General features: G+C 41.1%; 1 protein-coding gene across 1 annotated transcript in view; it reads right to left on the bottom strand.

The window, feature by feature from the left end:
- The window catches only part of LOC111152701 (WD repeat domain 93), a 43096-nt gene that overhangs the window by 19121 nt on the left and 9360 nt on the right, over positions 1–14615 (bottom strand). The window contains exons 5-7 of the mRNA XM_022511274.1: positions 12971–13086; positions 11766–11804; positions 2461–2545 (exon numbers count right to left, since the gene is read on the bottom strand). Coding sequence (XP_022366982.1) covers positions 2461–2545; positions 11766–11804; positions 12971–13086 — 240 coding nt within the window. The remainder of the gene's footprint in view (positions 1–2460; positions 2546–11765; positions 11805–12970; positions 13087–14615) is intronic.

The raw sequence follows: 14615 nt of genomic DNA, 5'->3' as shown, positions 1-14615 counted from the left end.
GTGTGCTCCCTAGAAATTCCGCAAAGGCCTGTCTCCAGTCACAGCCTCTGGGGAAGCGCGGCAGCCACTCTCCTGGCTTCTGTGTAAGCACCGCATTCTATTTATTTTACTTCTGTCTCAACGTGCATCTAAACACGATAGCTTTGTTCGGCCTGATTTTGCACTATATACAAAAATGGGATTATATACAGCGTTAACTCTAAGTCTGCCCTCTTTGGGTTAATACTCTTTGTGGCATTTGGCCATTTTGTTGCGATGGCTATAGTTTGTTCCTTTTTCTTGACAGTGTCCCATCGAGGGAATGAATATATGACAGTTACATCTGTTCTGTCGTTGATGGGCATTTCGGTTGTTCCACATGGGCGGGTACTGAAAAATCACGTCACTGCTATCATTCTTGTACATGTCTGTAAATATCGGGAGAGCATTTACTTGTGAACCTATCAGGTATACACCTAGAAAGAGGGGGGGACCACTCCCCCCCACCCCCGGGTTTGCTCAGGAAGTCCCTAGTGTTCGCGCAGAAAGCTCCACACCCCAGGAATTGCCTCAGTCCCAGGCAAGCTGGAACGGTTAGTCATGCTGCCTAAGAGTGTAAGTGCTGGGTCTCGGTATAAATTATCATCAACATTACTAGATCATACCAAATTGTTTCTCAAAGTGATTGTACCGATTTTCATGGGTACCGTGCATGCGACGTCTGGTTATGGTTATTTCACATCCTTACCAACTTGGTACCATCAGCCTCTTTTCATCGTTGCCATCCTGGTGGGTGTGGAATGGTAGCTTGTTATGGTTTTCATGTGCATTTCCCTGATAACTAAGGATGTTAAGCACATATGTTCATATGTTTATTGGCCATTTGAATAAGGCCATCTTGCCTGTTTTATACTTGATTGTCATTTTTCCTTAATAAGTTGTAGGAATTCTGTATATACTCTTGATATGGACCATTCATAAGTTTTATGTGTTTTGCAAACGTCTCCCCCAATTATGCGGCTTGTTCTTTCATGCTTTTACTGATGTCTTAGGGTGATGGGAAGTCCTTAATTTTAGTAGCCACATTTATCAAATTTTTCTTTTATTATAAGTGCTTTTTCTATTTGTTTTGTTTAAAAAGTCTTTCCCTACCCGGAAGTCATAAAGATATTGTCTTATATTAATTTTTAAAAGCCTTATTGTTGGGGCAGCTTGGGGTTCAGTTGGTTAAATATCTGCCTTCAGCTCAGATCATGATCTCAGGGTCCTGAGTTTGAGCCCCACGTCAGGTTCCCTGCTCCGTGGACAATCTGTTTCTCCCTCCCCCTCTTCCCCTTTCCCCTATTTGTGCTCCCTCTCTCTCTCAAATAAATAAAATCTTTAAAAAATATTTAAAAGCTCTATTGTTTTCTCTTATTTACTTCTGTGAGTCACCTGGAATTTATTTTTGTGTGTGGCATGAGGTAGGAGTCCCATCTCACTTTTGTTTCCATATGGACAAGCAGCACCATTTACTTAAATGACCATCCTTTCTCCACAGCTCTGGAGTGCCACCCCTCAGATATCAAGTGGCCACTAATGCCTGAGTCTGTCCTGGCCTCCATGATAGTTCATTCATCTATTTTTTTATCTTGTCTTAATCACTGTAGCTTTATAATAAATCTTGATGGAGCAAATCATATCATCATGTTCCTTTATGAGAGTGAACTAGATATTCTTGGCTTTTTTAATTTCCTTCTTTGTTTTTAATGGTTGCAAAGTATTCCTTTGGATGCGTGTGACCAGATTTTATTTAACTAGTCTTTTGCATCTATAAATACTGCTGCAGTGAATATTCTTATATCTTTTATGTCATGTGCATGTATTGAAAGGATATACTCTATCCTCTGCCTATAATGGACCTCTCCTCTGCACCTCATGACCTACTCCTACTTATCCTTCAAAACTTTCCCAAATGCCTCGTCCTTTGATAAAGGCTTTGCCTGCTCTGTGGCAGAGTTAGTCACTCTTTCCTCTATGTTCTCATGGTCCTAGATGTTCCCCATCATTGCACTTATCATAACGTACAATGTTGGTTTCCTCTTACTCCTCTTTGGTAGCACTGCAGCTTTTAGAGCACAGGAAGCTGTGTCTTCCTCATCTGTGTGCTTGGTGCGTTATTGGCACTCAGCAAATACTGATGAATGAACGAACACAGAAATATAGAAATGAATAAACTCCAGCTAGATGACTGTCTTTCCAGATTTCCCAACTCTGTTAGTTAGCTGTATCCTTGTAACTTCTATATTTTTTGTCTTTAGATCCCAGAGCTTATGACTTAAAATTTTTTTTCCTTTCAGAACTATACTTGTAATTTAGATATTGCTGCTAATAAGTAGAAAAGATGGGAAATGTGGAGAAAGGCAAAAAAAAAAAAAAAAAAGAAAGAAAAAAAAAATCAATGGCAGAAGGAAAGAGAGCAGTTAGTTGAATTATACTAACCTGTAACTGGTTTGGGTGGTTTGATCTTCATTATGTGAACTGGAAGACTCAACTTAATGTCTCCTCTAAAACAAACCATCATATCCTACAATAAGGAAAAGGCACAGCTAAGAAGCCAACAAGGGGATATAACAGAATCATTAAAAACATATCTAAAAGAAGACAGAAAAAGAGGGGAAAGGAAGAAAAAAAGGGGAAAAGTGGGACAAATAGGAAGTAAATAGCAAAGTGATAGATTTAAATTCAAACACATCAATAATTACATTAAATATAAATGGCCTAACTACCCTAATTAAAGGTAATTATTCAAAAACTGTATAAGAAGGTAAGACCCAACTACATGCTGTCAAAAAGAAATTCATTTTAAATACAAAGACACCAATATTAAAAATATAGAAAAAGATACATCTTGCAAAAATAATGAAAAGAAATCTGGGGTGACTGTATTAATATCTGACATAATAGATTTCAGAGCAATATTACCAGGGTTCAAAGATTCACTGACTAATGATAAAATAGTCAATTCACCAAGGAGATATAACATTCTGAATGTTTACACACCTAATACGGAGCTTCAAAATACATGAAGCGAAGGCTCATAGAAGTGAAAGCAGAAATAGATAAATCTGTAATTTATTTTTTTAACCATCTCCGCCCTCCCACCTCAGGCAGCAATCCTGATAAATCTCCAATCTTAAAGATTTGAACACTCCTCTCCCAATAACTGATAGAATAGACAGAAACCCAGTAAGAGCATAGTAAGGATATAGAAGGAAAAGCAGTAAATATATAGGAGACTTAAATAACTTGACCAACAATAGCTGAATACACATTGTTTTCAAGTGCACATAAAACACTTAACAAGATAAACCATATTCTGGGCACAAAACAAATCTTAATAAATTTAAAAGGTTTCAAATTATATGAAGCATGTTCTCTAATCACAATGGAATTAGAAATCACAAAAATAAAGACATCTGGATATTCCAAAGTATAGAAGTATTTAGAAGTATAATATACCTCTAAATAATTCATTGTTCAAAAAATATGTCAAAAAGCAAATTGGGAAGTAATTTGAAGTATTTTTAAAGATAACATCAAAATATAAAGAAAGGTCTATTTCTGGGCTCTCTGTTCTCTTCCATTGATCTATATGTCTGTTTTTGGGCCAGTACCATACTGTCTTGATGATGACAGCTTTGTAATAGAGCTTGAAGTCCGGAATTGTGATGCCACCAACTTTGGCTCTCTTTTTCAATATTCCTTGGGCTATTCGAGGTCTTTTTCTGGTTCCATATAAATTTTAGGATTATTTGTTCCATTTCTTTGAAAAAAATGGATGGGATTTTGATAGGGATTGCATTAAATGTGTAGATTGCTTTAGGTAACATAGACATTTTCACAATATTTGTTCTTCCAATTCATGGTCACTATTATATGATCTCCCTGATATGAGGAAGTGGAGATGCAACGTGGGGGGCTTGGGGGTAGGAAAAGAATAAATGAACAAAGATGGGCTCGGGAGGGAGACAAACCATAAGAGACTCTTAATGTCACAAAGCAAACTGAGGGTGGCTGGGGGTAGGGGGGTAGGGAGAGGGTGGTGGGGTTATGGACATTGGGGAGGGTATGTGCTATGGTGAGTGTTGTGAAGTGTATAAACCTGGCGATTCACAGACCTGTACCCCTGGGGCTAATAATACATTATATGTTTATTAAAAAATTAAAAAACTTTAAAAAAATATAAGGAATATAAAGGAATTATAAATATATATAAATATAAATATAAATATAAAGGAATATAAAGGAAGCAGCTAAAACAGTGCTTAGATGTAAGTTTATAGCACTAAATGCCTATATCAGAAAAGAAGCTCTCAAATCAATGACCTACCTTTCTACCTTAAGAAACTAGAAAACAAGGAAAAACTTACACCTGAAGTAAGTGGATGAAAGGAAATAATAATCAAATTGGAAACCGATGAGATAGGAAACAGAAAAAAATGAAGAAAAGAAATGAAACCAAAAGCTGGCTCTTTGATGAGATTAATCAAATTGACAAACCTCTAGCCAAGCTGATTAAGAAAAAAAGAGAAAATACAAATTACCAATATCAGAAATGGGAGTCATTTGAGTGTCTGACTCTCAATTTTGGTTCTGGTCATGATCTCAAGGTTGTGAGATAAAGTCCCCCACCTGCCATCAATGGGGAGTCAGTTTGGGATTCTCCCTTCCTTTCTCTCTGCTCCTCCCCCACCAGCTGTCTCTGTCTCTCTTTCTGTCTCTCTCTCTCTATCTATCTCAAATCAATCAATCAAACAAACAAACCAATATCAGAAATGAAGAAGGTGACATCAAAACAGATTTTACAGGGGTGCCTGGGTGGCTCGGTATGGATTTGGCTGAGGTCTTGATCTCAGGGTCATGGGTTCAAGCCCCACATCGGTCTCTGCATTCAGCATGGAGTCTGCTTGAGTTTCTTTCCCCTCTGCCTCTCCTCCTGCTCACTCCCTCTCTTTCTTTCTCTAAAATAAATAAATAAATAAATACATCTAGCTTTAAAAAAAAAAAACATTTTACAGATAATGAAAGGATAACATGGGATTATGAACCACTTTAAGTCAATAACTTAGGTAACTTAGATAATATACAAAAGTTTCCTTAAGAAGAAAGAGATAACCCTTTGTCACTCAAGACATCGAATTTGTAGTTCCACAAAGAAAATTCCACAGCTCGATGGCTTTATTGGTTAACTCTATCAAACATTTTAAGAAGAAATAATACCAATTCTATACAAACTCTTCCAGAAAATAGAATGGGAATATTCCAACTTATTATACAAGACCAGCATCACCCTCATACCACAACCAAAGGTGTTATAAGAAAATAAAACCAGGGTACCGGGCCTGATCAGTTGGTGGGATGTGTGACTCTTGATCTTGGGTTTGAGCTCAAGCCCCAAGTTGGGTTTAGAGATAGCTTAAAAAAAAAATCTTAGAAAAGGAAACTAAATAGTCTTCATGAACATACATGTAAAATTTATTAAGAAAATATTGGCAAGTTAAAATTGGTGAGTTGAGCTTTGTATAGTGGCAGTATCATAGCCAGTGAGGTTTATCCAAGGCGTAATTATTGCTAATTGAAAACTTTTCCTAAAATTGGTGAGTTGGATCTACAAACAGTTCCTCTTAAAAAAATTAAAAGAAGGCACACATAAATAACATTAAGAACAGGAAAAGGGACTAATTTAAGAGACAGGTTTTTATTTTTATACCATAGGAAAAACATATTTACACATATCTACAGTTATAGATCTACACTAATAAATGAATTGTGACTGAACTAGGCTCAAATTTTTTTTAAAATTTTGAAATTAAAAAGATAATATAAGGTGCCTGGGTGGCTCAGATGGTTATGCATCTGCCTTCGGCTCAGGTCATGATCCCAGGGTCCTGGGATCGAGCCCCGCATTGGGCTCTCTGCTCAGCTGGGAGTCCACTTCTCACTCCCCTTCTACTCCCCCCACTTGCGCTCTCTCACTCTCTCTGTAGATAAATAAATAAAAATAAAATCTTTTAAAAAAGAGATAATATAGGACTTATTTAGACCTAGAGGGTAAAAAAAGAAACATCCAGCTTTCTTTACAAGGCTAGGATAATACTAATACCAAATGCTGATAAGAAAACCACAAGGAAAATAAAAAACTCTACAAGCAAATCTCATGTTTGAACACGGATACTCTATGAACACCAAACTATCATTTTGCTTTGCTAATATTTAGGGCTTCAATATCAGCAAAGCAAACTGACAGAGCAATTAAATGAATTATTACCAAGTATGGATTATCCAAGAATGGAAGGAAGAATGTTTCCACATTAGAAAATCTATTAATGCAATCCACTGCATTAGCAGATTAAAGGAGAAAAACTCTGAAAAGATGAGGAGGAAGTATTTGATGAAGGTCGATATCTATTCCTAATTTAAAAAAAGAACAATAACAAACTCTTAGCAAACAAAGGCTGGAGGGACACATGCTTAACTTGCAGAAGGGTATTTATGTCAAACACCTTTAGTAAGCTTCATGCAAAATGGTGAAACACTTGGAGTGTCCCCGTTGGGTCCTGGATAGTGTACTGTCCCCACGACTATTCAACATTTTACTAGAGCTCCTAGACAATAGAACAAGGCAAGAACAAAAAATAAATAGGAATAAATACTTGAAAGAGGGAAAGCTGTCATTGTGTACCGTTAGGATTGTCTATGATTGTCTAGCTAGAAAATCCAACAGTTTCAGCTGACAGACCATTAGAACTTCAGTAAAGAGGCCAAGGGTCCTGAGAATCAGGTGAAGGAAGTAAAGTACGAAATTTAAGGAGACGCTCACTCTTAGGTGCCCGCCCTGTGCTTGCATGAACCTGCCAGGATCTAGGTTTTGTCGACCTCACTCAAATACAAGATCAATATACACAAATCAGTAGCATTCCTTCCAATTTTCTGAAACTTGATATTCTTCCAGTTTCTTTGCTGTAACTAAGGACCTGATGAATACTGATACAGCCACAGACTAGCACGAACATGCTAGAAAATACAGATGGTAGGGGCACCTAGGTGGCTCAGTGGGTTAAGCCTCTGCCTTCGGCTCAGGTCATGGTCTCAGGGTCCTGGGATCGAGCCCCGCATCGGGCTCTCTGATCAGCAGGGAGCCTACTCCCCCACCCCCGCCTGCCTCTCTGCCTACTCGTGCTCTCTCTCTGTCTGTCAAATAAATAAATAACATATTTAAAAAAAAAATACAGATGGTAGTGTCCACATTTAACACTTAACACCTCTCCTTCCTGAAACCCCATTAAAATGACAAAAAGGTGCTTTTTCAAAAAGGACTAAACTCATAAGGAATAAGAATAAAAAGGAGACAAAAGCAAGAAAATTTTGAAGTTGGAAAGCAGGTGGCTAAATGATTTAGCAGGCCCAAGAGTGTCAGGTCTGAACCAGTAGGGGAGAAAGCCTGGGAGCCATCCAATTTATACCACAAACACCCTAAGACTCAAGAAAATGGCAGCTCCAGGTGTCTTGAGTGAACTGCCAGTGGGCCAGAAACAGGATTGGTTGAAAATCTCTTTAAAGATTTCATTTATTTATTTATTTATTTATTTATTTATTTATTTATTTGTCAGAGAGAGAGAGAAAGAGAGAGCACGCAGGCAGAGAGAGGAGGAGAGAGAAGCAGGCTCCCTGCTGAGCAAGGAGCCCGATGTGGGACTCGATCCCAGGACCCTGGGATCATGATCTGAGCCAAACGCAGCGGCTTAAACAACTGAGCCACCCACGCACCCCTGGTTGAAAATCTCATTAAGAAGCATTCAAGTATCTATTCCTAATTCAGAAAATTAGAAGGAATTAAATTTATTCCTTATTCAGAAAATTGGAAGGAACCGAGGGAAGAGGGTAGGCAGTGAAAATGTAGCCAGGACACCACTCCTGAACATCACCACCCCCAAGAGACACAGCCACCAAAGCTGATGCTAGGTTTTTCTTAGACTCCCTATCTCCATGGAGCCAACAGAATGAAGTTAAAGTTGACACACTGAATGTAGATGTCACCCCACCCCCACCCCCAAGGTGTATTCCCACGAGCCTCCGCAATTCAGGTGAGAGCTGCAGTTAGAGAGGCACCCAGCACCTGCTTAGAGCAGCTCCCCCTCACCCCCACCCCTGCAAATCCTTCCCTAGGAGCTACACCCAGCATGTAGGCATCATGAACCATAGCTTTTGACTGTGTCTGTGAGCATCTGTACTTCATGTCATTTTATTTATTTTATTTATTTTTTTTAAAGATTATTTATTTATTTATTTGACAGAGAGAGAGATCACAAGTAGACAGAGAGGCAGGCAGAGAGAGAGAGAGAGAGAGAGAGAGGGAAGCAGGCTCCCCGCTGAGCAGAGAGCCCGATGCGGGACTCGATCCCAGGACCCTGAGATCATGACCTGAGCCGAAGGCAGCGGCTTAACCCACTGAGCCACCCAGGCGTCCCCATGTCATTTTATTTTATATATACATTAGCAAGATGTGTTCTAAGATATCGGAAAAGCCTAAGGTTATTTTGGGAGTCTGGGAATGCTCAAAAATTTTTCCATATAAATTAATGGTAATTCCTTCTTCACTTTACACCATTTTGGCTTAGGAAAGGTTTCATAGGAATGCTCTCCTTTCAGATCGCAGGAGAGACCTGTATTCTCCAAACACTGACTTGAGCATTTCCCAATACTAAAACCCAGTTGGGGCACTCTTTAGCAAAACCACAGTCAACCAGCCGCACCCATGCCCAAAGGCTGGCATCCTGTCAGTTTCCCCATGACTCCCACTCTTACGAGTAGAGAGCCAACTACCACCAGGCAGTGAGGAGAGTATCTCTTCGGAAAGACAGAGACCAAAACAAATTGGAAGAAAAAAGCAACTTGGGGAAAACAGACCAAACATGGAGAAGAAACACCAACAATTAGAAACGTTTTTAGGGGGCGCCTGGGTGGCTCAGTGGGTTAAGCCGCTGCCTTCGGCTCAGGTCATGATCTCAGGGTCCTGGGATCGAGTCCCGCATCGGGCTCTCTGCTCAGCAGGGAGCCTGCTTCCCTTCCTCTCTCTCTGCCTGCCTCTCTGCCTACTTGTGATCTCTCTCTCTCAAATAAATAAATAAAATCTTTAAAAAAAAAAAAAGAAACGTTTTTAGGGAAGGCATAGTATTTATCAAATAAACAATCGAGAGAAAAGGGATGCTCTTGTAAATAAAAATACGATAGCAAAAATGAAAAACTCAGTGAGAGAGTGGAGAGACTGAGCCAATGAGCTCTCTCCAAAAGGTGAACAACAACAAAAGTATGGAAAATAGAACAGAAAATAACTGGGTGGCATTGATGAGATTAGAACCCTGGAAATTTTGCTCCAAAGTTCAGTAGGTCCTGGTGGAGGTAGATGAATATTGTAATGGGACAGGATAAAGAGCATAAAAGTATATACAAGAATGATAAAAGATCACACTTCAAAACAAATGGGAAAAGATTAATTACTCAAGGATATTTGTGTGATAATTGGCTATTTGAAAAAAATAGATAAAATGACCCCCTTCTCACTCCATTCACAAAAGACACTCTCCTCTATGAATTAGAGTGAAATGTCAAAAACAAAATTCTGAAATTATTAGAAGAAACCACAGGAGAACTTATTTATAACCTCGAGAGGAGAAAGCCTTCTTCAGTAGAATGAATATTAAAAAAAAAAGGATAGAAAATTCTCACTATATTCAAACCTAAAACTTCTCCCCTCCCCCTTTTTTTGAGAGAGAGAGAGAGAGAGTGTGTGTGCATTCACATGCAGTGGGGAGAACAGAAGAAGGGGGAGAGAGAGAGAGCCCCAAGTGGGGCTTGATCTCATGACCCTGAGACCGTGACCTGAGCCAAAATCAAGTTGGATGCCCAATTGACTGAGCCACCCAGGCACCCCAAACCTAAAACTTCTTTTTTTTTTTTTTTAAAGATTTTATTTATTTATTTGACAGAGATCACAAGTAGGCAGAAAGGCAGGCAGAGAGAGAGAGGAGGAAGCAGGCTCCCTGCTGAGCAGAGAGCCCGATATGGGGCTCGATCCCAGGATCCTGGGACCATGACCTGAGCCGAAGGCAGAGGCTTTAACCCACTGAGCCACCCAGGTGCCCCCTAAAACTTCTTTACAACAGAAAAGCACACAAACAATGGAGAAATGGAATTAACAAATTGGAAGCAAATATGTAACAAGCAAACTATATAGGCAGGCAATTCAAAGAAAACCTCAGTAAGTAAGGCCAATAAAAAATATGATGGAGATCAATGAAAATTACACAAGATGTCATTTTGTTCCACCAGTTTGCAAAAACAAAAACAAAAACAAAAGGATAATAGCAAGGTCAGAGAGGCTGTGGAGAAATTGGTTAAAAGTAAATTGTCATGCCACTTTGGGGAGGCAACTTAGCAGTATCTACATTAACACTAAAAATGCACGTGCCTGAACGCTCAGAAACACCCAGGTATACAAAGAATAGACAAAGTTTTTCACTGTATAATGTAAAAGCCACAAAGTAGAAATGTCTTCAGTATCAATAGACTCATACCCCAAATAAACTGTGGTATATCCATAATATGGAACAGAACACGAGAGGTCAAAAGAACAAGGTAGGTTTAGTTGATGTTGAAAAACTTTGCAAAAAAAAAAAAAAAAAAAACACCCCCCAAAACAAAAAAACGCAAAGTTGTAAGAAAATATAAAAAGTATAGGAAATTCTCATAAAACAAAACAAAAAAAAAATAGAAAAAATTTCCCATAGAAAAGACATTCCCATAAAATGAAACTATATATTTTTTAAGATAAATGCATGTAAGAACCTAGATACACATGAAGATCGAGGAAACACACATCAGGCTAATAACGGTGAGGACCTGTGGAGACAGCTGCTGTCTCCGAATTACCTGGCTTTTCCCAGAGTGATAGGTTCACCTGCTGTTTGTATAATTTGAAGCATAATGTAATTTAAAAAGGGGGAGAAGAGAGGGCTTTCGAGAGACTTCCATGTAGAGGTGACCTCTTCTGTACTGGCCAGCCTGGGTCCTCCCAAGAGCAGAGCCTCTGGAAAGCCTGGTGTGCTCCTGGCCTCAAAGGGAGAGCCGGGAAGCTCCAGGGAAGCCACTCGTCCCCTGAGGTACGAAGATGAAACCCCTCAGGAAGCCTGGCTTGGGGGACTGGGCTGTTATTAAGGCAGGAACAAACCAGGCCTCATGGGGCCTGAGGGTATATAATTTGGGGGCCTCTGTGAAAAAGAGAACACAAAATTTTGAACACAAAATGCCCATGGCCATCCTAATACCACCCAATATGGAGTAAATGGCGACAGGGGGAGAAGGAGTGAAGACAGTGGTCTTAAGTGACTGTGGTTAAAATGTTACTTTTGCCAATTTTACAAGACTACATGGCCATGTGAATACATTGTTAGGGTCCCTTGCAGGGCCTTGGAAGGGGCCATACAGGAGAGGGGCCTAAAATTTCACCTCCCTTATCGTCATGGAAACCCATCTCTGGACAAACGACTCGGGGCAATGATCCTCAAGGATAGGGGCCTGTCTTTTGTGGATATGAGGTACGAAGTTGAGTTACAGAGAATCTGAAAATGTGCCCTACTGGAACATTTTCCTGGGATACTTGGTATTTAAAGCACATTTTCAGTCAAAATAAAAATCTGTGGCATGCAACCTAAATTTCCCTGCAGATTTTCTTTAAAGTTCCTTACCGTTTCTAAATCCTCTGAAGTCACAGGTTCAAGAAGATTCTGAGGAGAAAAATGAGAAATTAAGTCACGATAGGCCTGTTGTATGTGCGTCCCCCGCTTTATTCTCTCTCTCCCCGTTACTGTCGTCAGTAGTGAACGCATCCTGCAGACACAGACGACTGATATTTGCGTGGTTGCCTGGCCCGTAGGATTTTAACACAGGATCCCCTGCTGTCCAGGGTCTTAGGATGCAGGAGGGGAGACTGGAAATAGTGAGAGGAAGAAATATGAATGCGGGTGCCCCGGGGTGGCTCAGTCCTTAAGTTAAGTCTGCCGTCAGCTCAGGTCATGATCCCAGGGTCCTGGGATCGAGCCCCGCGTCAGGCTCCCTGCTCAGTGGGAAGCCTGCTTCTCCCTCTCCCACTCCCCCTACTTGTGTTCCCTCTTTCACTGTCTCTCTCTACCAAATAAATAAAATCTTTAAAAAAAAAGAAATATGAATGAACAGAAGTAATGTTGGGCATTGAGATTATTAAAAAAAAAAAAACAAAAAAGTAGACTGAAATGGTAGAGCTCCTACTTTCTAAGAATAATATGAAGAACTTATGTATTCCTATATATTGAGAACAACCTGTTTATACCATAATCTGGGAAATGCAGTGAGGCATGAAAGGATTATTTCAGCCCAGAGTGGGGGGGATAAAATGACCGAGGAGGCAGGAATCAGGATAAAAGACCGTTCTCCCAGAGAAATGCCTGGGAGTGGTCTTGGTGGAGAGGCACCTCTCAGATGAGAAAGAGAGTGAGGCTCCCACTACTGAGGGCACCTCTACTTTTTAATATCTTTTTTTTCTTTTAAAGATTTTGTTTATTTATTTGACAGAGAGAGAGAGAGAGAGAAATCACAAGTAGGCAGAGAGGCAGGCAGAGAGAGAGGGGGAAGCAGGCTCCCCACTGAGCAGAGAGCCCGATGTGGGGCTCGATCCCAGGACCCTGGGATCATGACCTGAGCCGAAGGCAGAGGCTTTAACCAAGCCACCCAGGCGCCCCTAATATCTTATTTTAACCAAAGCAAATCAATTTTGGAGTCATGGGTCCATGTGCCTGCTGTCCTCTCTTGCCGCCTCCATAAGGCCCCATTCATCCTGATTCCAAGGGGCATTTAGGCTAGATGTGGGTCAAGGGGAGGGAGAAACCCATCAGTGGGAAACAGGGGCCTTTCCTACCGGTTGTGGCTGTCTGACTTTCTTCTTCGGATTTAGAGCCGGTTGGGGGTGCTCCACCTCCTTGAGCCAAGACTCCTTGGGCAATTTGTACACATCCAGCCAAGTGTCCCCAGCTCCTGCATTGGGAAACCAAGGCGCCATTGAGCAACTGTGAGTAGGTGACAAGCTTCCCCTGAGGAAAGGCCTGTCTTCTCAGAACCCCCAGCGTGGGGCCCAGCAGGCACCCTCGGAACAGAGACTTGGGCAGACCGAGGGAGCCGTGGTCCTGCCATGGGTCGCTGACAGTCCTCACTCCCGGGGAGCTGTAGGGCCTCTCCCCTCAGGCCACTGCCTTCTAAAGGAAGCCAGTCTCCTTACCCTCACAGCACTGGTATTACGGTTTTTAACCAAGCTGTCACCTCTGCCCAGTCCCCCTGTCTTTTGCTAGGTTCCAAGAGGTAAATTACACAGACATTTTGTCATACTGCTTTTTCTGTCAGGGGAGGAAGGCGGTATGACACAGAAGCCATGACTGAGAGGGGATGGCTGAGGCTGCAATTGGGAGAGATTCCCTCCAGAGCATTCTTCTGATATTTGAGGAAATGATCACCAAGGACTACCTTGGAGTGAGGCTTTAACTTGTCATGGAAACACACTCAGCTTCTATACCCAATACCTGACAACCTGGGAAAGGCCACTTCCCCTTGGTTTGGGGCTCTAGCTAAGTGTTTCCTTTAACACGCAATCATCTGGACCCCTGGACTTCAGGTTTCTAGTCTCTAGTCCTGGGAGAGAATAACTGTCTTGTTTTGAGCCACCGGGTTTGTGGTACTTTGTTGGGGCCTAGGAAACAGGACAGAGTATAAAAGCTTCCTTTGAAGTATATACTTTCCTCAAGCCCTTAACATTTGAGGGACCTGTGGCAAGAATATAGAGGCCCGTATACCATATGTCTAAATATTTAAAAGTTAAAAGTCAGGTTGACTGGGTGGTTCAGTCATTAAGTGTCTGCCTTTGGCTCAGGTCATGATCCCAGGGTCCTGGGATCGAGCCCCGCATCAGGCTCCCTGCTCAGCGGGGAGTCTGCTTCTCCCTCTCCCACTCCCCCTCCTTGTGTTCCCTCTCTTGCTGTCTCTCCCTCTCTGTCAAATAAATAAAATCTTTTAAAAAAGATAAAAATCAAGCTAAAAGTCACTTGAATAAAAGATGTTCTATCTCTGCAGTAATAATTACAGCAGGTAAGAGCCAATGGCAAATACTAGAATTGGTGGGTTGTACTTTAAGGGGATGCGGGATATATGCGTAGTCTCAAAGTATCTCCCCCCAAATGCTTATCAGTTACTGTGGTGGTTTCAACATATGCCCCCAAATTCTTTGATTCTTCTGCCTCCAGGAAGAGAAGCTTAAATCCTTTCCCCTTAAGTGTCGCCTGGACATAGTGACTTGCTTCTAACATAGTATGGGATGGGAAAAGCAGTATCTTAGTGGGGGAACCTGGAAGACACCAGTTACCTGGGTGATATTGCTGGCACATACCCCCGACATACAACGACAAGAGCAATTCACCTCTGTGGCATCTCCCCTAAATCCTTAACCCTGGTTGAATCATGAGAAACACAGCAGGCAAATTGAAACTGGGGGACCTTGTACAAAATATCTCACTGGT

Source organism: Enhydra lutris, unplaced genomic scaffold (genome assembly GCF_002288905.1).
Source record: "Enhydra lutris kenyoni isolate GAN:26980312 unplaced genomic scaffold, ASM228890v2 scaffoldscaffold29, whole genome shotgun sequence".
Taxonomy (NCBI): Eukaryota; Metazoa; Chordata; class Mammalia; order Carnivora; family Mustelidae; genus Enhydra; species Enhydra lutris.
The sequence above is the reverse complement of the archived record's forward strand: the minus strand, read 5'-3'. Positions and strand labels throughout refer to the sequence as shown.